This window comes from Perognathus longimembris, chromosome 7 (genome assembly GCF_023159225.1).
Source record: "Perognathus longimembris pacificus isolate PPM17 chromosome 7, ASM2315922v1, whole genome shotgun sequence".
Classification (NCBI taxonomy): Eukaryota; Metazoa; Chordata; class Mammalia; order Rodentia; family Heteromyidae; genus Perognathus; species Perognathus longimembris.
In genome coordinates, this window is record NC_063167.1 from 53,276,664 (window position 1) to 53,302,423 (window position 25,760).

Below are 25,760 nucleotides of genomic sequence, written 5' to 3' on the forward strand. Positions count from 1 at the left end.
GAGACTCTTATCTCTAATTTACCACCAAAAAAGCCACAAGTGTAACTGTGTTACCCAAGATGTAGAGTTCTAGCCTTAGCCAAAATGCTCAGGGACAACTCCCAGGCAAGAGTTCAAGCCTCAGAACTGGAACCAAATAAATAAAGTAAAATAGATTGGGACACTCTAGTTGAAAATGAATTTTTTCTGCTATCATTGAAATTGTAACTTTATCATACTTCTATAATAGCTTTGCACTGTTCTAGTAATATTATTAAAATGCATTCTCTCCCTCTATCTCCTCTAAGTACAATAAAATGTACTGTTTCACAAATATAAGTAAGAAAATTACTTTATATTTAAAGTAAAATTAATGTTTAAATTATTTAATGTTAAAACATACAGTGATTTTCATATTACAATTTTAAATTATAGAGAAGGTGGAAGAAAAATAACAGAGGAGGTAACAAGTATGACAAGAAATGTACTCACTACTTTACATATGTAACTGTAACCCCTCTGTACATCATCCTGACAATAAGATTAAATTTAAAAACACATACACATTAGAACAGGTTAGGAAGATCAGAAATAAAGAAATACAAATTTAATGTTGTGTGATAACATTGTTAGATTTTTGTTAGAGGGATAGAGAGCACATTATTCAACAAATTGTTTTCAAATAATTTGCTTTGCAATTAGAGGAAAAATTAAAGTTAATTCCTATTTCATTCTACTCAAAATACATAAAATAAGTTCCAATTAGATTAGAAATTTAAATGTTTAAAAGGAAGTTATAAAAATGCCAGTGGTGTATAGGATAATGTTATTTCAGGAGAAGGAAGGAAATTATCATCATGGTACACATATAACACAGAAACTGCCAAGGACCATTACAGAATAAACTATTGAACATATGAATATAATGCCCAGTGGTTTCATTTTATTTCTTTAAATGGATGAACCATACTTTACTATCATCCACATATTTTTGGAGATCTGCTAAGTTACCAATATATTATTATTTTCAATAATATTTAAATGACTGTATACTAACTAAGACAAGTTTATCTTTGAATATTTTTTCTGTACTGAAATTAGTGGTGTCATGTTTTTGTTTCGGTAAGTAGGTCATTGGTTGGGGTCTAGAAAACCTATAGTTACAAGAGCCCTTTTAAAAATAGTCTCTTTTAAAGAACTAAGGATTCAGAGATGTGTAAGATTTTTTTCCCCACCACCTGGTGTTTTCTTTGTCCTTCATTATGTGAATATTTTCTGGAAATGTCTACCATTTCTCTAAGTTACTTGAGTTAAAATAGAATTACTACCCGGAATCTGAATTTAGTTTACTTTTCTCCAATAGGCAGGTGACCTTTTATAAGAATAAACTTTCTTTCATAAATTCAATCTGACATGATTAAGGATTTATCTCTCTCTCTCCAAATTTCTGGGGTTTTCTTTTTCTGCAATAACTCTATGAACTTATTTTTTTTTTATTTTTTATTTTGGCCAGTCCTGGGGCTTGGACTCAGGGCCTGAGCACTGTCCCTGGCTTCCTTTTGCTCAAGGCTAGCACTCTGCCACTTGAGCCACAGCGCCACTTCTGGCCGTTTTCTGTATATGTGGTGCTGGGGAATCGAACCCAGGGCCTCATGTATACGAGGCAAGCTCTCTTGCCACTAGGCCATATCCCCAGCCCTCTATGAACTTATTTTATGAACTGTTTTAAAAATCTACTTTTAAAAATTACTGTATCTCAGTGATGAGCAGTAACCATTAAAACAAAACAAAATTTAAGTGTTCTGAACCATGTTCTTTGTTTTGATGGGAATCTTCTTGTTTGTTGAATATCTGAAACTGGCTTTTATAGAAACTAAATTAGTAAAGATGACCCATGAAATCTAGCAACAAACTTAGGTAGTAAAAGAAATGAATTACTAAGAAAAGAGAAAAAAATGTCATAAAACATGAGATGTATATTTTGTTATTTTATACAAAATAATAAAAACTTTGCCTTTAAAAATGGAAATTTCTGTTATGACTGACATTAGAAAATAATTGCTTTATTTCCCTATTCAAGGACGTTGTCCACAGCACTCAAGATGCTCTGGAAAGCCAACCAATCACAACAGATCTTCTGGATGTACCTTTTACTTTAGAAGATGGAATGGTGGATCAGTGAGCCTTGACCCAAATGAGCAAACAACTACTCTACAGTAACCACTGTATATACATATATGTATACATATATGTGTGTATGTATGTATATGTACATGTATATATACATATGTATGTATGTATGTGTGTGTGTGTGTGTGTGTGTGTGTGTGTGTGTGTGTACTCCCACCTCTCCTCTGCCCTTCTCTGTGCTTGGAACTGAATCCTGCGATTTTCTCCTATTAGGTATGTGCAACCACTTGAGCTATGCTCCTACCCCTGTGTGTGTGTGTGTGTGTGTGTGTGTGTGTGTGTGTGTGTGTGTGTGTGTGTGTGTGTGTGTGTATTTATCTGGGATTTGAAATTGGGGCTGGGAGCTCACTCAGCTTTGCTGTATAGCTACCACTCTATCACTTGAGCCACACCATTGTCTGATTATTTTGGAGATGAAGTTTCTTGGACTATTCTGTCTAGATTCGCTTTTCAGACGAAAATGCTCCAGTTGTCCATTTACAGAAAAGCTAAAATTCCAGACATGAGTCACTAGTAACTGTTTTTTTGTGTTTTGTTTTGGGGATTTATTTTTGGCGCTTGTCTTGGGACTTGAACTCAGGGCCTGGGTGCTGTCTCTGAGCTTTTGTGCTCAAGACTAACACTGTACCTCTTGAGCCACAGCTCAACTTCCAACTTTACTACCCCAGACTGCCTTTGACCTATGATCCTCAGTCTCAGCTTCTTGAGTAGCTAGGATTACAAGAGTGAGCTGCCAAGGTCCAGCATGGTTTTTGTGTTTTTGAAACAAGACCTTCTTTCTCTCTTTGCCTAGGGTGGTCCTGAACTCAGAATCTTTATTTCCTCTCAAGGTGATGAGATTCTAGACACCTATCACCACTTTGTTAAGAATTATACTTTTACTAAGAAGATTCTCCATGCATTCGAATACAATGCCACATAACAATGGCATCATATTTAAAGTTATATAGTTTGAAGTCACATAGCTAAAGTCATATAGCTTGCAAACTACTTATAGCTACTTGTAGGAGAAGATGGAGGAAAAGCCTCCATATGAATTTTAGTCTTCCTAAGAAATCTGGTGGAATTACTGTAAGTGATTCCAGTTTAGAGAGTAAAATCACACAAAGTAAACTTGGCCATACTCACTCATTGGGGGTGCCCTTCTGGCCACAGAAGTGGCCCTGGCTGTCTGTAGGATAAGCCACTCTTCTGGGGTCTCCATGTACCCAGGCTGTAAGAACAAGAAAGGACAAAAAAAATCTGTCAGCAATATCTGTCTGAAGGCCGTCTGGTTTGAGATATTAACATGTATCACAGCAACGCGCTAACTTCCCTCCTCAGTCACGGAAGATTATTGATTTTCTTCAAGAAGTAATTTCTTAATGAAAAGCAAAATAAAATATGGATGAATCAGCCAGAAAGCACATTTTTCTTATTCTCTCGGGATCCTTCTGAGTTGTAGCCAAAACATGAGGTAATGCGCTTAGAAAATGACATTTATTAAAATGTGACTTAGAGGGCATACTATGAAAGCTTGCTTGGATAAAAGATACCTTTTGTAGGGCTCAAACCTAAATGATTTCATAGCCAAGCTAATAAATTTACTGTAAATAACATGATGTAATACTTCCAGGTTCTAAGTACAAACAATTTACAAGTGACCATTTAAAAATGAAACTATTATATCCAGTTCAAATGGCTGGTTCTCTATGATTTCATGTGACATTACAAGAGCAAAAAAAAAAAGGCACCATAAACGCAATATATAACAAAGATTTAACAGATTTTACCCTATTAACTTCAATGCTTAATATAAATATTAAGTATTCAATAGGACTCAGTTGGACTTGACTGTATTTTCTATGAAGTTCCTGGACTCTACCACATACAAACTCATCACCCCAATCTACCTCTCTTTTTTTCTGCAAGAATTAACATCCTGAGTGGTAGTTAGACTACAAAATAATAGAAAGTAACGGTAATACCAGCTAATATTAGCTAAATTAAATAACACCCCCAGCCCATTGGAACTGAAATTTACTGAATCCTCAAGTTTGACTATTAGAATTCCTAAAAATTTTAGAAAATACATTGGTCATCCAGTGCTTTCCTCCCTATATAGAAAAACATTTCTTTGTCCTGTTTCCTGGAACATTTTCCCAGCTATTTTCATATCCACATATATTGGATTTGTCAGTTCACATTATAATTCAATCACTTTTATGTATGTGGCTTGTGTAGCTTGAGGTGATATAAAAGAAATCAATTTTGAATGAGAGTTTTAATATGAAAGAGGAATTTTTCTCAATATTTTTTCATCAACCTAAACATGTCTGTTCAGTATCCAAGTACCCAGAAAGGTCTCCTTTGTCGAATTGTCTATCCAGTGTCATGAGGTCACATCCTTTCATATTCTCAGACATTCTTATGGATTATGAGCCATTTAGGTAGCTCTTTGCTGCCATATCTTCTGGTTTTTATTTCCCAGAATAAAGAAAATAAACTATAAATAAGGCATTTAAAATGATATTGCACTGCCATTTTAAATGTATTTTTATTATCTTTGAGAAGTTGTGTAAAGTGGTTTCAATTCAACATGTCAGTTTGTGAGTACAATGCATCTTGATCTGTTACCGTAAACACTACAACAATCTGTTTCTATTCCTTGGTTTTGTCCAATGTTGGCTAACCCTAAAAAAGAGATCTAATTTTCTCTCACTCTATTTTCAATAATGTACTTTATCTAATAGCTTTATCCCAAAATGTTTTATCTTCTTTCTATATAATTATTAGCTCAGAAGTAGGCATCTAGAGAAATGCTGGGATTATTAGGCTCCTTATTATCTATATCCCTGATCAAAATATTTGAGTCTCCAATTCCTGTCTTGCTAGAAAAATGGACATAAAAATGCCCCAATGTATAAGAATGTTTAGAGTATGAAAGAAGATAATGCAAGTAGAAGACCTAACATGACATCAGTATCCAATATTGAGATAGTGGTAGTAGTTACTGTTTTGTTTTTTTTTCTTGGTTTCTCCAAAAGCAAAATCTGAAATAAGGACTTTGGTGGCAATTTATTTGGGAGGAAGTTCTAAGAAATATAAATTAGTGGCTCAGGGAAAGCATTACAGTTAGTAAAGGACATGTTAATAAATGAAATACTGTGATAGGCAGTTGTGGTTGCCTCTAGAAACTTGTATAGAAAGAATTATAGAGAGCATGCATGTCAGAAGGCACTATGAATTTGTCCATCCTAACTTTAAACAAATTTAGTTTGATTTTGAGGGGAAGTGGGGCTTGGTACCAGCAACATTCTATCATAGGTTTCTCTTCTCCCACCCTTTCTTTTTTGTTTCAAATTGTCAACAATTCATCAGAGAATTTACTAAGTAGTCACCATGTGTCTTATACTAGAAGTTAATAGCAGTACAAATTTATATCGGAGTTCTCAAGAACAACATGAAAAGAAGAGAATAAAGCTTTCAACTTAGAAATTGAAAAAGACTTTGAAAAGAGTTATAGGATTTGGGCATGCAGTTGAACTAGGAAGGAAATACAGGTTGCAGAAATAATCTACTAAGAGGAGTTTCCATGTATTACTTACAGCATGTCTTGGGCTATACTATGTTTATTACACCCAATGTCTCATTTGACTCATGAGTCTTACAACAACCCTCAGAGGTGGTGATTATTTTTACCTAAAATTTATACTAAATGACTATATTTCCCCATATCACTCAGCTTTTTAAAATCAAATTAGGGCTTTTTATTAGGTATGTTGCTCTCTAAAGCCCATGATTTTAATCACTAGACTATAGTAGCAATAACTCTGGCTGCTTAGGATAGATTAGGAATTAGGCTGTTAACAGTGAGTATTGTGGAAATGTCCTCCCAAAAGGCACTTATGTTGAAAGTTAGATCCCTAAGGCAACATGTTCAAAGGTGGGTCATGAGATCCCTGACCTAATCACTGAATTGACCCACAGGTGTATTTTTATTTTTTTAATTATTTTCCTTATTTATTGTCAAAGTGATGTACAGAGAGGATACAGTTTCATACATTAGGCCTTGGGTACATTTCTTGTACTGTTTGTTACCTCCTCCCTCATTTTCCCCTCCCCCTTCCTCCTTTCTCTCTCCTCCCATGAGTTGTTCAGTTAGTTTACACCAAATGGTTTTGCAAGTATTGCTTTTGGAGTCAGTTGTCTTTTTTCCTTTGTCTCTCAATTTTGATATTCTCTTTCACTTCCCTAGTTCTAATACCAGTATATACAGTATCCAGTGTACTCAGATGAGATACAGTGACAGTGCAGGTACAACCACAGGAAGCAGGAAGGGGATACAAGAGGATCATCAACAATAGAAGCTATGGTTTCACATGGCATGTTGAAAGTGATTACAACAGTGATATAACAGTCTAACAGTCATCTCCATAACATGGAGTTCATTTCACTTAGCATCATCTAATGCATTCATATGGGCATAGCTATTAGGCTCTTGTGATCCTCTGCTGTGACTAGCCTAAACCTGTGCTAATTATTCCCTATGAGGGAGACCATAGAGTCCATGGCTCTTTGGGTCTGGCTCACTTCACTTAGTATAATTTTTTCCAAGTCCTTCCATTTCCTTATGAATGAGGCAAAGTCATTCTTTCTGATAGAGGCATAAATTCCATTATGTATATGTACCACATTTTCCTGATCCATTCATCTACTGAGGGGCATCTGGGTTGGTTCCATATTTTAGCTATGACAAATTGTGCTGCGATGAACATTGTTGTGCTAGTGGCTTTAGTGTGTTCTTATTTGTGGTGTTTTGGGTAGATGCCCAAAAGCGGGGCTGCTGGGTCATAGGGGAGCTCTATGTTTAGCTTTCTGAGGAATCTCCATACCACTTTCCAGAGTGGCTGAACCAGTTTACATTCTCACCAACAATGAAGTAGGGTTTCCTTTTGGCCACATCCCCTCCAACATTTATTATTGTTAGTTTTCTTGATAAAGGACATTGTTACTGGGGTGAGGTGGAATCTCAATGTTGTTTTGATTTGCATTTCTTTTAAGGCCAGAGCACTTTTTCATATGTCTCTTGGCCATTCTCATTTCCTCATCAGAGAAGTCTCTTTTTAAGTCTTTAGCCCACTTGTCAAGGGGGCTGTTGGTTCTTTGCAGTTTTGTTTTGGAGGAATTCATTTTTTTTAGGTCTGCATATATTTTAGATATGAGGCCTTTGTCCATTGTATGGCTGGTAAAGATCTTTTCCCAATTTGTGGGCTTTCTCACAGGTGTATTTTTAATTTGGTAGAATTATTGGGAAGTGAAAGAAACTTTTGGCAGAGAGGCCCGGTTGAAAGAAATAGCTCATTGACAGCATTATTCAGGGCTATGTTATGTTTCTGGCTTTGTTCCTTCTTTCTGCTTTTTTTTCACCAATGAGCTACTTTACTTCACCATACCCTCCCTGCCATGATGTTCAGCCTCACTTCAGGTCCAAAGCAATAGAGCCAGCCAATCATGGACTGAAGCTAAATACTAAAGCTGTTTGCCATGGCATCACAAAGGCTAACAAAGTGGGAAACAAAGACATTAGCGAAATCAGGGTCAGTAAAATGATGGATCCATCATAAAGGAAAGGAGATAGCAATTTGGGAGCCTTTGTTATTCAAGGAAAAGAGGTGTATAGTTGGAGGAGGGAGGGTGACTATGGCTCAGAAGGGATCTGGGGTCAAAAGAGAAGACAAAAATGGAAATGTCAAGCTTTGTGTTGAAGCAGGCAAGTGACTGTGTTTACTGAGATAATCTGCCCTCACCCTCTCCATCTCAAGCAGCCTCTGGCGTAGAAGCTGCCTTACAAATGCTGTGTGTTGAAATGTCATGATTTTGAGCTATAAGCTGCAGAAAAGAAGAGGAAAAGGAGATGTACAATCATTTTTGTCCCTGATCAGAAAATAGGGTAGTTCTTACATTTTACTCTCTTTGTATAATTTATCTACTCATAGAATATCTGAAAGTGTTCCATCCAACATAGCAGGTACTAGTCACATGTCTACTAAGCACTAGAAATGGTTAGAAATGAGGCACATCCATCAAACTGAAGAGTTTCTGCATGGCAAAGGACATAGCTAGCAAGATTAAAAAAAAAAAAGCTGACAGAATGGGAGAAGATGTTTACTAGCTATGCATCACACAAGGACCCCCATATCTAAAATATACTTACAGCTCAAAAAAGTAAACTTCCCAAAATAAATCCTCAAAGAAACAACCCCATTAATAAGTGGGCTAAAAACTTAAAGACAGACTTCCAATAGACACAAGAAGAAATGTTCAACATCTCTGGCCATAAAAGAAATGCAAATCAAAACAACATTGAGATTTCACCTCACCCTAGTTAGAATGGCTATTATCAAGAAAACTAATAACAGAAGCTGGCAAAGATTTGGCCAAAAGGAAGCATTACTACCGTGTTGGTGGGAATGTAAACTTGTTTGACCACCTTGGAAAGCAATATGGAGGTTCCTCAAAAGAATAAACATAAAGGGGGCTGGGGATATGGCCTAGTGGCAAGAGTGCTTGCCTCGTATACATGAGGCCCTGGGTTCAATTCCCCAGCACCACATATACAGAAAATGGCCGGAAGGGGGCGCTGTGGCTCAAGTGGCAGAGTGCTAGTTGAGCAAGAAGAAGCCAGGGACAGTGCTCAGGCCCTGAGTCCAAGCCCCAGGACTGGCCAAAAAAAAAGAATAAACATAAAGCTCCCCTATGACCCAGCAATTCCATCCCTGGGCATTTACCCAAATGGTCACAAACCAGCCAACACTAAAGCCACCTAGCACAATCATGTTCATCATAGCATTATTTACCATAGCTAAGATATGAAATCAACCCAGATACCCCTCAGTGGATGAATAGATTTAAAAAATGTGACACACACACACACACACACACACTGGAATTCTATGCTTACATCAGAAAGAATGACAATGCCCCGTTTGTAAGGAAATGGAAACACATGGAAACAGTTACATTAAGTGAAGTAAGCCAGACCCAAAGAAACATAGACTGCATGGCTACCCTCATTTGTAATAACTAGAATATACCTAGGATATTCTTAGGAGAGGATCACAATGGCTCAATAGCTATGTGCATGTGACTATATAAAATGATGCTTATGGAAATGAACTCCAAGAAATGGAAACAAGAGTTTCTTAAATTATTTTTGTACTGTTTGCAGTTATTTCTTTATTCTTCTTTCTTTTTCCTTTGGTTTATTCCCTGATGTCATTGTTTCTTATTTCTGTACCCTTTGTCATGTATATAAATTTATCTGATTTAGGGAAGGGAAGGGGATTCACAGAAAGAGTGGGACAAATGTGAACCACTTCAACAGTGATATTCACTAGACACTGTGTTGGAAATGAAATTTATAGCTTGCGTGGAGGAGAGGGAGGAGGGGGAAAAGTGGGAGGAAATGATGGATGGGGGTGAACTGTTCAAAAAGAAATGTACTCACACAAAAAATATGCTCATTACCTTACTTATATTACTGTAGCCATTCTGTACATCACCTTTACAATAAAACTAAATTTAAAAATAAATAATAAACAATAGGACTTAATGTAAAAACATTATGAACAAAAAGTATATCTCCATACTTTCATATTGACTACATTTTAAGTGAAAAATGCATTATTAAAATTAAATTCACTTATTTATTTTCATGCTTTTTAATATGGAAAGATTAAAATTGTATGTTGTTCATATTATGTTTCTCTGGACAAATCTGTTCTAAAACATTTCTCTCACAAAATGATTTAATTTCAAGGATTTGATAAAGTAAGTAATGGTGATGGCCTCAGAAGTTTGTACAACAGTCTTTCTCAAGTCCATTGTATATAACGCAGTTTATATTTTTAAAATTTTTGTTGTCTGGGGGATCAGACATAGGGATAGGCACATGTTAGCAAGTGCTCTACCACAGATCTAACATATCATTTTCCACCTTTTTAAGATTAGTTTACATTAGTTTTATAAGAGGAATTTCATTGTATGCTTTCTGCATAACCATGTTAGCAATGAATTCCAATCATTTTCACACCCTTTATCACTTCCTGCCTTCCTTTTCCATCTCAAAAGTTTCAGTAGGTTTCAGTTTTCTATTTTCAGAGTTGCAAATAGTCTATTTAGATCATACCCAACCTCATTCATTCTCCTTGTTAGCCCAACCCCTTGCCTCAATTCCCCTGACCCCAACCCTCTATTAATCAACAGCTTTCATTGAAGTTCTTTATTCTAACATTTTATATCAAATATTTTACAATGTCCCATTTGCCAGTTTGAAATAACAGTCACTAATAACACAACATATATGTTTTTCTTAAAAATCAATATAACTAACATGTATTTTAATGTAAATAAAAGATCTAATTAATGATTAATGATTAGAACAACAGTATGTACATCAGTATGCAAGTGTTCACCTATGCCTAAGCTAGAAGACAAAGTGAACTGGTCAGGTATTCACACCAATAGAGACATATTTTATAAAAATCTCAAATATCTGGGCTGGAAATATGGCCTAGTGGTAAAGTGCTTGCCTAGCATACATGAAGCCCTGGGTTCGATTCCTCAGCATCACATATACAGAAAAAGCCAGAAGTGGTGCTGTAGCTTAAGTGATAGACTATTAGACCTGAGCAAAAAGAAGCTAGGAACAGTGGTCAGGCCTTGAGTTCAAGCCACAGGACTGGCCAAAAAACCAAAAACTTTGAAATATTGCAAGAGATGTCAGTGATATGATTTTTCTAAGTAAACAAACTTTGCTCATAAAAAAGCACCGGCCTCTTCCAGTCTTTCCTGGTATTCATTAAAATCATGAAAAATAACTTTTATAATTTTATTTTAATTTTTATACCAATACTAGGGTTTGAACTCAGATCTTAGGCTCTATACACTAGCTTTTTCTGCTCAAGACTAGAGCTCGACCACTTGAGTCACAGCTCCAATTCTATCTCTTGGTGGTTAATTGGAGATAAAGTCTCTCACTGACTTTTCTGCTTGAGCTGGCTTTGAACCTCCATTCTTGGATCTTTATCTCCTAAGTAGCTAGGATTACAGGAATGAACCACCAGTGCCCCATACTTTTGTAATTTTAAAACAAGTACCATTATTTTCAAATATTTATAATCATCAATAAGACATAGGTAAGTAAGACAGGAAGCCTGGCCAGTCACTTTTAGTTATGCAAATCTGTTGCAAATATTACAAGCTGTCTTCCTTGGCTCTAAATGTCAGTAGTACCCCACCCAAACACCACTACCACCCAAAACTCAACATAAATTTTCTGAAAGATTCCCTAGGCATTACTAGTAATCTAGCTTAAAGCCACTGAGAAGAGGTATAGTCATACTCTTCAAAAATTAGGAGAGAGAGAGAGTGAATGAGAAAGAGAGATTCCACATTGTCTTTTTGTCTCCCAGATGGCTATCAGGGAAGTTTTTCTTACCACAAATTTCATTTACTTTGATTTAGCTGATTACCATCTGTAGTAGCTTTCAAATACATCTATAGGTTATTTGACATTTCTTCTTCAAAAGTGGTCATTAATCTCTTACTCTTTGAATATGAACTATACTTGCTCACCTGCTTCAATTGAATAGAAGGGAGCAGAAATGACACCCAGTGACCTGTAAGAGTGGGCAGTAAAGACATTGAAGCTTTCTCTTTGCTCTTTTTTCTTTCTCTTTCATCATGAACTGTAAGGAAAGCCAACTGGCTTGCCATGAGACTATTCAGACATTCCTATAGGAGAGCCATGATTGGTGGCTGTCTGATCTGAAGCTTATTGGCCACAACTGCATAAGTGAGCCATCCAAGGGGCAAATCCTCCACCTTAATCAGCTCTCAGATGACAGCAGCCTGGGCTGACATCTTGAGCACAACTTCATGGAGAACTACACATGCAACTTGTTCTCAATGTCCCAGTTTGAAGGTCATGTGTTATGTTATGTAGAGATAGATAACTAAACATTATATACTTTTTAGTTTCTTTTTGTACTTGAACCAGATAGTTAATCTTTCCTTTTCTCAGCTTAAATATTCATAATTTTTAGAAAACTAATATTTTTCATTTGATTTGTTTTGTTGTACCTTAAACTTATTGTTACAATTTCTAAGATTTTGATGGATTTTGTTGCTCTTTACCATATGATTTAATACACATCATCTTCAACTTGCAGTGTTCCTTAGGGTCTAGCCTATTATATAGTATCTGAAATCTAGGTACACTTGTTTCTGAAAGTTAACTTTTTAAACAAACAAAAACTTTATCTTGGGGGTTGTAGTTATGACTCAGTTGGTAGAGTGCAAGCCTCTGAGAAAAGCTCCAGGTACCAAATTTGAGTCCTGGTCTCAAAAACAAAAATACAACCAAACCACTTATATTAAAATTTGAGTCTCGCATATTGCCAGACTCTCATTCATTTACTTGTATTGAATTGTCTATCATATTTTCATCCATTTACACATTCCTTCAAAGAACCATACTTTATGATGGGCACCTTCTGACTCAAGATATGGAAATAACATACTTACACATATAACATCTTACAATACTATAATGCTCATGGTCCCGTCTCTTAGCATATTCTTAAGTAAAGGCTAATGTTTATAATCCATCACTGGAAGTTAATTATGACAATGTTGCCAAGTGACCTGGTATCATTCTCAGAGGGAAAAGACTACAGACACTGCATTGTTTATGATATTTGCTTACTTTTGCTTATTCAAACATATGGAATGACAGGATAGTGAGGGAAATGAGTGAGAGGAAGTATTAGGAAAATGTCATAGTAACCTCTCACTTTCATTATTTAAGGAACCTTCATTTCTTTTCTTGGACCTTAGTGGTTATGATCACAGGCTCTTGGATTATATCTCATTGGTTATGATAGTGAATAAAATGAAATAACAAAGTTACATAATACAGACCGGATCAAACCTCCTATTCCCTTTATTTTCTGTATTAGAACTAACTTTAATAGATCGTTTAAAGTGAAGCTGATACATACTAGCATGCGCACACATGGGAAGGAATAAGAGAAAAGAGACCATTTGTAAATATTGTTGAGAAAATTCACAGTAGATAGCAAAAGTTGATAAGAGATAGGTACAAACTTCAATCAGGCAAATTACCTCTTCACTCATATCAAGGAAATATATGCCACTGAATTACCAGGAGAAAATACTATTATCTAACATTATCTCTCATTTTCAAACATTTACAAAACATGCTCCTGTTGTGCTCTAGGGTTGAACCAAGAAGTTGAAGCTATTAAAAGCCCTCTGTCAAGGAGAAAATGTGATTAGACCAACCGCTTGCACTGACACTTAAAAATGAACTGCAAATCTGTTTGGGGCTGCTAAGGCATTCCCTAAACACTTGCTAGTTGGGAATGTTGGCTTTCATATCATTATTTTGTATCCCTTAAAGGTACATTTTTTACTGTTCTAGTATGTGAGGAACAGGCCTGCCAAATTGTGCTTATGGCTTTTTAACGCAAGCAATTTACAAATGCAATGAAGCAGATAATAGGACACATGATACTGAATTTGAAAATCTGTGTTGATGACAATGCTGCTTATAGAAACATTTTGGAAGCTGCCACACATCCAGTTGCCTAGATAAGACAAAATGTTGTTTGTCATTTCACAGGTGGCCCCTTCCAACCAATCGAGAGCTTAGGGTCATGTCCTTGAGCATAAATCAGTTCTCCTAGGCTGAAAGTCCTGTCAAATCATCTGCAGTGCATACATGGAACAAGATACAAAAAACTGAAAATCTTACTCAGTACTAAATTATCCCCTCAAATTATAGTCAGACACAAAATGTTTTTCTTTTTCACATAAATAATTCCAAACATAAGTAAATCCAAGTTTCATAACTTAATTTGCCAATATTTAACCTATTAGTAAAGGATGGTTATCTTATTTAGGTACAATATACTTTTCATTAAGTTTATAGAGTAAGTTTTAAAATAATAGGACTAGAAAATTTTTACATTTAAAAATTGGGGGGAGAAATGATTTTACTTTGCTTGAACAGTATTTCTTATTTACTTACTTATTTTTGTTTGTGTGTTTGGGTTAGTTTTATCTGGTTTTGACACCTGTGTCTCACTAACCCAGGTTAGTCATCCTGCTTCAGCCTCTTGATTGCTGAGAATTGCAGGTGTGAAACAGACAGCCTTAAAACAATATTTTTAAGCAGTGATCTGATGTATGTAGATTTATTTTTGCTTCAAATAGGCAGAAGGTATAATGTGACTACCTGTTGTATATTACTCCTACCACTAGTCATTCTATAGGTGGTTTGAGTGGCCTGTCTCAGTCATAAAACATGGGTTTACCTCCCTCTTCCCATCCCTTGCAGAGAAAGTCAATTTGCTTTAAGAGAAGGAAAAAACAAGACCTTAGACATCTCTCCCTAAGATTTCAGCTTAGGAGAGAATAGGTTGATCCCTCAGGTCCACTACTTAAAATAGAATTAAAATACTCTCAAAGACAACTAACTTGTCATGAAGTCTGGTCTCATGTCCAAGGCCTAACAGTTGGGGCTGGTTCTAAGAAAGCAGGAAGCCACCTGCCATGCAGCCATTTCACACCTAATACGCTTTGGGAAGTAATTGCTAAGCATTGCTAAAAGACTTTAAAAAATGCCACAATCTTCAATCCTGATACAGGAAGCCAATACAGTAGTAGTAAAAAGTTCAGAAGATCAATGGTTCCACAGGGTAAAATACTCCACTACACTATAAAGTCTCCCTTCACATAGAAACTAGAAATATGATGTTTGGGACAGTTCGAGTCAGAAAGAGAATTATATGATGCATTTCCCTAAGTAATGTGTGGAAAAGTAGGTATATGACATTGTTATTGCTCCAAGAAATATAAGGTCAAATTTGACTACCTTTTGTTATTAATATAAGTACATTGTTTATTTTCTGCTTCATTCTACAAAGTATTTAGGGTGAATTATACCTAAACCTCTTTTCTCCTTTGCTTTATACTTTCAGTCCTACTATCTCCAATTGAGCCAAAATAACATTCCTTTAACCCTTCATATTGATCTAAACATTACTTGCATTAATGTCTTACTGGTCTTCTTTGGCTTCCTTTGTTTATCTATACTGGGAAGCAGTCACCAAATTGACCAGATTCAAAGAGAGAGTGGCACAGATTCTACCTACAGATTGAGAGAAAGGGCAAAGAATTTTATGCATTCTGGTAAAAGCTCCATAGTGGCCAATTTGGCCCTAAGTTTCTTCCGTTGCTCCCAAATCTGAATATTCTTTTTAAATACTCAGAAGCCTCATTTAGTTATGGCATCAGACTCCGGCTTAAGGCCCAGAACTCATCACTTGTGTCAGCTCAGATATGGAACGGGCTCCTAGGATGCTTTCCTGTCCTAAGGATGGTCCTTTCAGCTATACCACTGAGTTAAGTGAGTATCTTTAGTACTTATCACCTCACTGTAACTGATAGTGTTGCCAAACTTCTCACCGCAAAAAATCAACAAGCCTTTCCCTCTTTCTTCCAGTGACATTCTCCCTCACACTCTCACAACATCCTCATATCCAAAGGGCCTCTATGTCTTTAAACAAATGTCTGAACTGTAGGTTTTGCTAAACCAGAATACTACATCTATGAACCAAATTTTGTTCTGCTTATCAATTGTAGCTCATGTATTTTGCCACACTGTAGGAAGTCAAGACTCTTTGGACAGGTTCCTGCCTTAAGGTCTCACATCACGCTGTCAAATATTCGTTCATCTTTCCAGTAGGGCTTATTATTTCCTGGAAATCTAGCTAAGCCACTTGTCTAGGAACCCTATAAAGTGGTTTCTCCATTTTGTTTGGGCTTCTCAAAGCATGCTGACAGATTTTTATGCTTGCTCACATAATCTTTTTTATGAGCTCCCTATCTTTTCAGCTAATAGGACTAATTACTTCTGGGAAAGATTAAAAGCCAAAGCAAACTTTGTGGTCCAACTTCAAGTAGTTCTATCTAAATAACTTTAACAATGAACTAACCTGCTCAACTGGAAATCCATTTTGAGAGAAAATAAAATAAATGTTAAAACTGTGCTCTTGTTGTATACACCATGTTAGCATCTAGATGGCAATGAATAGTTGGCATACTAAATACTCTTTTTTCTAGCTAGTACAATAATTGAACAGCAACCATCAGTGAAGTAGTTCAAAAGAGGTCTATTATCATAAATCTTAGCTTGATCTTTCAAGGAGATTTGATTACCTGCTATCTAGACTCCACTCCACTTAGCTGGCATATTCTCCTCAAAATGCATAGAACAGTTTCTTTGAGAAATTTGGCTCCTCTGTGGCAACACTTACTATGAAAATATCATGGACAAAAGGCACAAGTCTATGATGATCGAATAAAGATGGCAAAAAAAATCCCACACACCAAAATACCACATGCTAATGAAAATGACTTAACATCACTTTTTCTCAAGTGATGGTATATGTCTTTTTAATTTAACAAATGTTCATACCTCTAGTAACTCCAGCCAACTATTTTCCCTTATGCTTCTTTTAGTCCAACATTCAACATGATTGAAGTTTGAAGTTTGTACTTCAGAAATAGCCATTAGGCTATTTGTAGTTCAGGCATGAGGAAAGTACATACAGATGTAGTGAATTTGGGGGTCATTTGTTTTAAGTAGTAAAATCAAGATTAACTTGGGGTAACAGCGTTTTTCTTTGGGAGCCATTTGTCCTGCAACTGTTTTGCATAAACTGATTATTCTGTAAATTTTGAACAAAAAGGAGAATTTCTTGTCCTGCTCCAGGAGGAATGATGGCTTTCATTCCCCTGTTTTGTCAGCATGGGAGTGTCAGAGGCTTTCTGGGCTCTCTACATACATACAAAGAACATTCTTCCCTGGTTATATCAGATTGGCTTAGATATATGGCACACACTTATCAGCTTGACGTGGATAGATTTTGATAAAAGCATGAGATCTTTGGGAAGAGCCTGTGTTCATTCATTCTTTAATAATCAGAATTAAAGATTGCAAACGAAGTAGGATAGTAACTCACATTTAAAATGACTATATTAAAATTAGAACTAGGTTGATTATGCAATGGTGGCAAGCAAATTATTAGTATCAATAAATATGTTGTTAAGGAGCTATTATTTCAAATAATCCTCACAACAGTTCGAACTGAAAGACAAATAAATATCCTTTTTTTTCAGGTAATAAAACAGGTTAAATAATAAGCAAAATTCCAACAAATGAAAGAATAATCTAGATCAGACTGACTCCAAATCTTCCTTCTCCTATACAACCAATTCCAATGCTATAATAAAAGTGAAACTAAATGATCAGAGTTATGCAGATAACAAAATGTCCCAAAGTTAGAGGATAAAAAATTCTATTTGTTTAAGAAACCTAGGTTGTACATAGTGTTACATGTACATTAATGCCTACAAAGGCACCAAAGAATGTCCTGGAGGCTTTAAAAGGATATATTTGCTTTTGTAGATCAAGAAAGAGAATCTTTTGAAGGCCTTAACAACATGTTGTTTGTTTTCATAGTTTATGAATTTATGTTCTCCTCTCATTCCCACTTTCCTATTTGCTCTCTTATTCTGAAATTATTTTTAATTACTGTTCTCAAGAAACTTCTCTTATTGGAAAATAACCAAAGGCAGGAGAAAAGTATATTCCATTGTTCCCTAGGTAGGTCACAACTTTCTGTTAAGACATTCTATCCACATTCACCACAAGCCAAGAATGGAACTAGAAGCCAAAGCTGACTTTTACTGCTCCCACCTGAACAGCAGCATATTAAGGTTTCACAAGTCAACATCCAAAAGACCAGAACTTACGTTACTAGAGAAAAAACATAGAATATCCTGAATAATATCATAAAACCCTTTATACAGAAACTATCTTCTCCAATTTCTTTGGTGTTTTTTAATTTTAAAGATCCAAATGAAAGCAGCCTTTGTATTTATCCTCTTTATTTTCACTTTATAGAAAGATCTGTACCAACAAGCAAGAGGATATTTCTTTTCTATGAGCAAAGAGAATAGGACTCCTCATATTCAAATGAATCATCTAGTGAAATTCTTAAAATCTGTTCTTTTTTTGGAATTCTCTTATAAAAAGACAAGTTTTTATATTACCTGAACTGATTTAGATTTTGGTTTATATTACTAAATGACAATAGTACTGTATTCAGCTCCTTAATAGAATTTTAAAAGTAAACAAAAACATAAAAAATGAAACTATACAGCTTTTCTTCCATCTTTTCAATAATATTTACTTAAGGATTTTTTGTTTGCCTTTGACTAAACTGCTTTGTGTTTATTTTTTATTGTGTCTACTAACTAATCTTGATGAGGCACATTTCTTTCAGAAAAAAATAACCATCAAAAATTGGAAGGCTTATAGAAGAAATGATTAATACTTAAAGTGTGACATTGGCTTAGCTGCAACATTAGCAACCATGAAGAAACATCTATTGTTTTACTTACTTACCTACAAGTCCTAAGAAAATGTAGCCTATAATAAATATTATGAAGATTATGCAGCACAGAACATCTGTACACCTCCTAAAGACAGAAAAGAAAAATAAATTAAAAAGGATCCCAAGTACTACATTTATTGCACAAAACATAGGTAGGGAGAAAATATGCCATCATATATTAACATATATATATTATTGGAGATATGAAAAGTTTCTCACATGTATATTTTCAACTATAAGTCTTCAGTAGCATCTTAGACTCACAATATATGATTAAAGATGCTCCATTCAAATTCTTAGCATTTATTCTATTTTTGATTTATGAAATACTCAATTTTGTTAAAATAAGAATAGATCAATACCAAGTAGCTACTGTTTTAATTTGAAAATGTAATTTAAGGTTAGTTTGTTTGTGACAGTACTGGATTATTTTAAATTTATTTATTTTTTAGTGTCAAGGTGAAGTACAGAGGGGTTACAGTTACATACATTAGGTAGTGAGTACATTTCTTGTCCAACTTGATACCCTCTCCATCATTTTTCTCCGACCTTCCCTCTCCCCGCTCCCCGGTTATACAGTTAGTTTACAGCACATTATCTTGTAAGTGTTGCTGCTGCATTGCTTTGCCTTTTACCCTGTCTCACTGTTTTAATGTTCCCCTTCCCTTGCCTTCCATAATTCAGACAGACATACACAAAATAACCAGGGTACCAGAATCAAATACAATGACAACAGGAGCTAAACCATAGGGCAGATGAACAGAGGAAAAAAGAAATAATTTCATATAGTATGTTGAAAATCGTAACATCAATGATAAATCACTTGCTTCCATATTTTGGAGGTTATTTCTCTTAGCATCATCTTATGTGATCATATGTACAAAGCTATTGAGCTATTGTAATCTTCTGCTAAGACTATCCTAGACATATACTAATAACTACCAATAAGGGAGACCATAGAGTTTATGTTTCTTTGGGTCTGGCTCACTTCACTTAGTATGATTTTTTTCTAAGTCTTTCCATTTTCTTACAAATGGGACAATGTCATTCTTTCTGATAGGAGCATGGAATTCAATTGTCCATATACAACATAATTTCTTGATATACTTATCTACTGAAGGGCATCTGGGTTGGTTCTATATTTTAACTATGTAAATAATGCTGCTATGAACATGGTTGCACTGTTAGAAGTGAAAGACCTCTATGATGAAAACTTTAAAAACCTGAAAAAGGAAATTAAAGCAGAACTAAGGAAGTGGAAAAACTTTCCTGGACTGGGAAGATTAACATCGTGAAAACGTCAATATTGCCAAATGCTATGTACAAATTCAATGCAATACTCATCAATATACCAACAACATTCTGTAATGAAATAGAGGAAGCAACCCAAAAATTCATATGGAACAATAAAAGATCCCGAATAGCAGAAACAATCCTTAGCAGGAAGAACAGTGAGGGAGGAATATCAGTACAAACTTCAAACTCTATTACAAAGTGATAGTAATAAAATCAGCTTGGTATTGGCACAAGAACAGGTTTGAGGACCAATGGAATAGGGCTGAAGTACTGGATTTTGAACACAGGACCTCATGCTTGCTAAGCAGTTGCTATGCCACTTGAGATACTTAGCAAGCCCTAATTTAACCCTTTTGGTTTTATGATTTTTCTCTTCATGCCTACCCAAAACTGGTCCAAAATTAACCATTTTATGTTATGTTACACTTTCCAAAGTGTAACTTCAGCTTCACAACAGTAATTATTGGAGATGATTTACTTAAAAGGTAATTACTGAGATAGGTGTACATTTATGTCTTCATTGCCTCCTGCTTTTCACTTAGTTGTTATATCTGTGTAATTTTCTGTGAAGCTTCAAAATAGTTGTATTGGAAAAATGACCACCAGCATTCCTATAACTCTATACAAAATTGATCTTTCATAGAGCAAATTAATCTTGGCCAACCCAGGAGCAACTGCCCTTTGTTTAAATTCAGTTTCACCTCAGAAATATTTGATTTTATTTGTTTTGCAGACAAATAAGCCAAATGACAAGAACACTAAAAAGGAAAAAAACTTAAAGCAGTCACTCTAATTTTCTAGTCCATGGGTGTGAGGAGAGTGACTGTTTTATACAAATTGTGACACATCCTACTCAAGGTCAGGGCTCATATTATCATGATGGTTAAGGGGCCAGACACCTTTTCCTGTGGGAAAAGAAACAAACAAGGAAAACTGGAACACAAGGGTACTTTAAGAAATCTTGTAGTTGTTAAAATCCCTTGTGTGTAATCATCTCTACCAAGGAGAGGTAGTAAGGGATGTGCTTGAGGCACAGCCTGGTTGGTCTGCCATTATGTACCCATAATATTATATAGTTATATGTATATTATATATAAATATATTATAGATAGATACATAATTTATATTATACATAATAAATGACACAAGATATTTTACATGGTCTAATTGAACACATTGTATTGTTACAATATTGTAAAGTTATGTAGTGAGCAGAGGAAAGGGTACACATGGTAGAATGATGAATGAAAGAAATGTACCAATTTCAAAGGCTACTGCACAAAGAAAAGAGGGGAGAGAAAATAAAAATTCTATAAAATGTGAAACCCATGTTCCTTTGCTGCTGGCACTACTGAATAGATATCAGTTTGATTTGGGGATCCATATGGGGTTACACTGAAGCATCAGGGACTACTCTGGGCAATCAACCATTCCCCAGCACCCTCTTCACCCCCCTACTACGGGACACAGAAGACCACATCTTCAAGACAGCTTTGTTTTCTGCTACACTGCTTGAGAGAAATAGCACATTCACCTTGTGGGGCTAAAATGATTAGTCTTATCTTAAACACAGAAAGAAGGGTGTTGAACAACTGAAAACTATGAATAGAGAACTCAAGAGGGTCAAATCGTAGGAATATTTGAATATTTTTTTCTGTAAGTGATTTGACTCTCTTCATTGCTATAGAAAGTTTCTCTTAAATGTAAATGTGTGTGTGTTCCCCTCCTTTTCTTCATATATTGTTCTCCAAGAATAACAAAAGGTCAGTGCTTAGAAAGTGACTGAGAAATTGCATTTGAACAAGATATAAAATATACTTTGGGTACCATTTTATTAGTTAAGAAGTATAGAAGAAGCTCAATTCAATTTTTATTAGTTGTAGCACTGAAACTTGATAGAATGAAGAACCTTTTTTTTCTGCCAAGGGCCATTTGGATATTTATAGCATCTTATCAATATAAGCAGATGGCCAAGTGCAGCTAACACAAAGCATACAAGAACCATACATATCTAATTTACCAAATAATCTTGTGGGTCTTATTGCAGGCCAGATATTGTTCTCCATCCCTCATAATGGTAATAATCCCCTCCCTTCTGATCTCATGACATCTGACATCATACCAAATGTTCTGTAGAAAATTATGAAGTTTCTTTTTTGAACAAAGAATCAAGTGTTTAATATGATAATAACTGAGCTAACTGTAGGGCTGCCATAACCAACAACAGCAACCTGGGCACTACGCAAAGCAAATCGCTTTCTCGGAGTACTGAGATCAAGGCTGCCAGGTGGTTTCTTCTGTGGTAGCTCTCCTTGGCTGGCAGAAGGCCACCTTCTTGCTGTGGCTTTCTCCACTCTTTCTAAGGATATCTGTAGTGGATTGGGGTCTATCCTAATGACTGTATGTTAATTAAATGATTCTGCAGAGACCCTGTCTCCAAATATTCTGAGGCACTGGGGATTAGAATTTGATGGGGACACAATGCATCTCTTAACAAGGATGGTCTAGGTCTTCCTACTAACTAGCTTATCCATTTGTACTACTTTAAATCCCTTAACCATGCTACACTGTAACTGATGTGAAAATGAAACTAGGAAACTTGGGGGTAATTAAGTGGGGTTTGGATAGATGCAAGGGGCATGGATGAATGATGAATGCTGATGGTTCATATCTGTAATTTCAGCTACCAAGAGGCTGAGATCTGAAGATCTCAGTCAGAAGCTAGGCCAAGCAGAAAAGTTTGTAGGACTCTTAATTCCAATTAAACACTAAAAAGTAAGGTATAGGTCAAGTGGGAGAGGGACAGCCTTGAGCAAAAAAGGTATAGGATAGCGCTTAGACCTTGTACCAACACACACACACACACACACACACACACACACACACACATTGTACCCATAAAATGACATGTTAAATTGGAATCTTTTTGTATAACTATTTAAAATATAAATAAACAAGTACTTTAAAAATAAAATAATAATTGAGCTAACTGGAGGATACAATCTGGGCTGAAAATAATCCTGAATAGTATTCCCACTAGAGGACAGCCCTTGCAGTACCTTGTTCTCTGTTGAGTTCATTTCCCTCATCACAGCAAGCACTAAGAAACACTGCACAAGCCAAAAGTGGGTTGCATCCCACTGGACCCCAGAAAAAAATAGAAGAAATTGACTCTCTCTCTCTCTCTCTCTCTCTCTCTCTCTCCCTCCCATCAACCAAGAAGTCCCATTTTTCCAACATAAGCAACGCACACCCACAGAGAGGCACTCAAACTGTTCTTATTGAGCTTCTGTGGAATAAAAGTATTTTCAAAAGTTGGCTACAGGTGGCAGAGGACTGTAATCCTAGCTACTCAGGAAGCTGAGATCTGAGGATTGCCGCTTGAAGCTAGCCTAAGCAGAAAAGTCCATGAGACCTTTTATCTCCAACAAACTACTCAAAATAAGTTGGAAGTGGCACTGTGGCTGAAGTGGTAGAGCACTAGCCTTGACCTAAAGAGACTCAGGGACAGTGTCCAGTCCCTGAGTTCAAGCCTCAGGGCTGGCACAAAACACGATACTGAAAACAAAAAAACCCAACTTAATGGCAGGAAGAGGAAGTATTGCTCAAGTAGTAGAATGCCAGCCAAGCTTGAAAGATCTGAGTTTAAGGCATGAGTTCAAACCCAAGTACAGGCACAAAAAAATTAACCACAGAATTATCTATGGTTATCGACAGAAACAGGTACTGTAGTATCTCCAGAAGTCCTACCTTGTATCTGTTTTCCAAATATGTAAAGAATAGGATCTCAATTATATATGTATTGACATTTTTCCTTCCCTCTCATCTCTCACTGGTGAATAATGTACATGCAATCATGAGGCATTTCTTTTGACTTCCCTTTTCCTTAGCCTATCTTTGATATTCAATTGTTAAGTTCCTTTGACTCTTTGTCTCTGATGTGTCTTTCATCCACCTTTTCCTTTGTATTCTTGCTGCCTAGACTCAGTTCAGGCTCTTGCCATGATCTTTTAATTGGACTTCTGCAAGTAGTTGCTGCCTGATCCAAGTCATTATTGATATGCATCATTGTATCATTTTACATTCTTAATATGCATCATTGCATCATTTTATTGTTAAGAAGTTGCAGCAATTCTCTGCTACCTATGGAGGAATGTTGAACTTCATGTTTAATCTCCAATTCTAGTTTCAGCCTCAGACCATCTTTCCAGCTTTATCTCCCTCAATTCCTTCCCACTGAGTTCTAACCAGCTTGGCTTTATTCATTCATTCCTACACAACTTGTTCTTCCTTGATCACACTATTTGCCTTGATCACACTATTTGCTCAAGGCTAGCAATCTGCCACTTGAGCCACAGCGCCACTTCTGGCCGTTTTCTGTATATGTGGTGCTGGGGAATCGAACCTAGGGCTTCATGTATATGAGGCAAGTGCTCTTGCCACTAGGCCATATTCCCAGCCCTGCTGTTTTAAACTCAATGTACTTGCTATGCAAGCTCTCTACCACTTGAGTCATATTCCTAACATTAGTTATTTTCCTGACAGTCTTCTGCTTTATGCTTTGGACTTTGATCTTCTATCTTTGCTTACAATATAGCTGAAATTATAAGTCACGTACCATAAGCCACACAGCTATAAGCCACTGTGCTCTTGGAGACAGGGTCTCACTAAGTTTTTGCCTTGGCTCTTCTCATACTGCAATCTGTCTATTTCTGCCTTCCAAGCAGCTAGGATTATGAACACACACTCAGCCTTGATTTTTTTTTTTGCATTTTTAAGTGGCTTTAAAAAATGAAAAGTAATAATATCTCGTGACATTTGAGAAATAAATAATATTAAAATTTTAGAATCCCTAAATAGTTTTGGGAAACAGCAATAATTATGTATGCATGCATCTGAGACCACTTTTGTGTTAAAATAAGTTTAAACAGTTGCATTAGAAATTGTTTGACTTGTAAATCTAAAAGATTCACTACTTGGACCTTCCTAAACAAAGTTTGCTGAACTATGACTTAAAACATAGAGCTCACTGAAGTCACACTTAGAGTCTGGCAAGCTGCAGATGTACAGCAATCTCTGTCCCAGGAATTATTGGTGAGGCATACCTCTAACTAACAGGCTATTCCTCACAAGCAGGCTCTGGAGAAAATATAGTAAATATATCAATATAGTAAATATATCTAAACACTTAGTTTTTTGGCCAAGTTTAAGCATGCTACCCAGACATTGTTATTTCCAGTAAAATAAAAAATGACTAAGAAAAAGCAACAACAATAAAAACATATTAGGTTTAATAAGAGGGTTTTGATGAGTAAAGGCTTCAGTTCCACACTAGCTCTTATTCTCTATCAGCTGTCATTTCACTTCCATCTCCCGGACAGCTTTCTACCCTCATTCTGAAATGAATTCATTTACTGGTTTTCTTTGTGGCAGATGGAAATCCAATGACATCTACCCTACTAAAAGGCCATTAATAGCAAGCATTAAAGCAAGAACTCATGTCCTGATAGTCATTATTCTCTGACAGATGATCCGTTCGTACCTAATGAGTTAGTTTAAGGACTGTCAACTGCCCTTGATTCCAGTCACAAACTCACCTCTCCCATGAAAGTTTTTAGTGTCACTTGGGTACAATGTGTCTATAACATAGCTGCATTCGTAACCCAGAGTCTAGAAACATTGCCCCTCTCTACTCCTCTGGGACCAAATGATGCCACCAAGTCATCAGTTACTTCTCAGCTTCTCACCACAAAAGTCTGCCCC

The 25,760-nt window shown here is 36.0% G+C and overlaps 1 protein-coding gene across 3 annotated transcripts in view; it reads right to left on the minus strand.

Moving 5' to 3' along the window:
* Positions 1 to 25,760, minus strand: part of Slc44a5 (solute carrier family 44 member 5) — a 267,031-nt gene that overhangs the window by 48,507 nt on the left and 192,764 nt on the right. For all 3 annotated transcript variants that reach the window (XM_048351603.1, XM_048351605.1, XM_048351602.1), the window contains 2 exons: positions 18,713 to 18,786; positions 3,298 to 3,382 (listed from right to left, as the gene is read on the minus strand). In XM_048351603.1, coding sequence (XP_048207560.1) covers positions 3,298 to 3,382; positions 18,713 to 18,786 — 159 coding nt within the window. The remainder of the gene's footprint in view (positions 1 to 3,297; positions 3,383 to 18,712; positions 18,787 to 25,760) is intronic.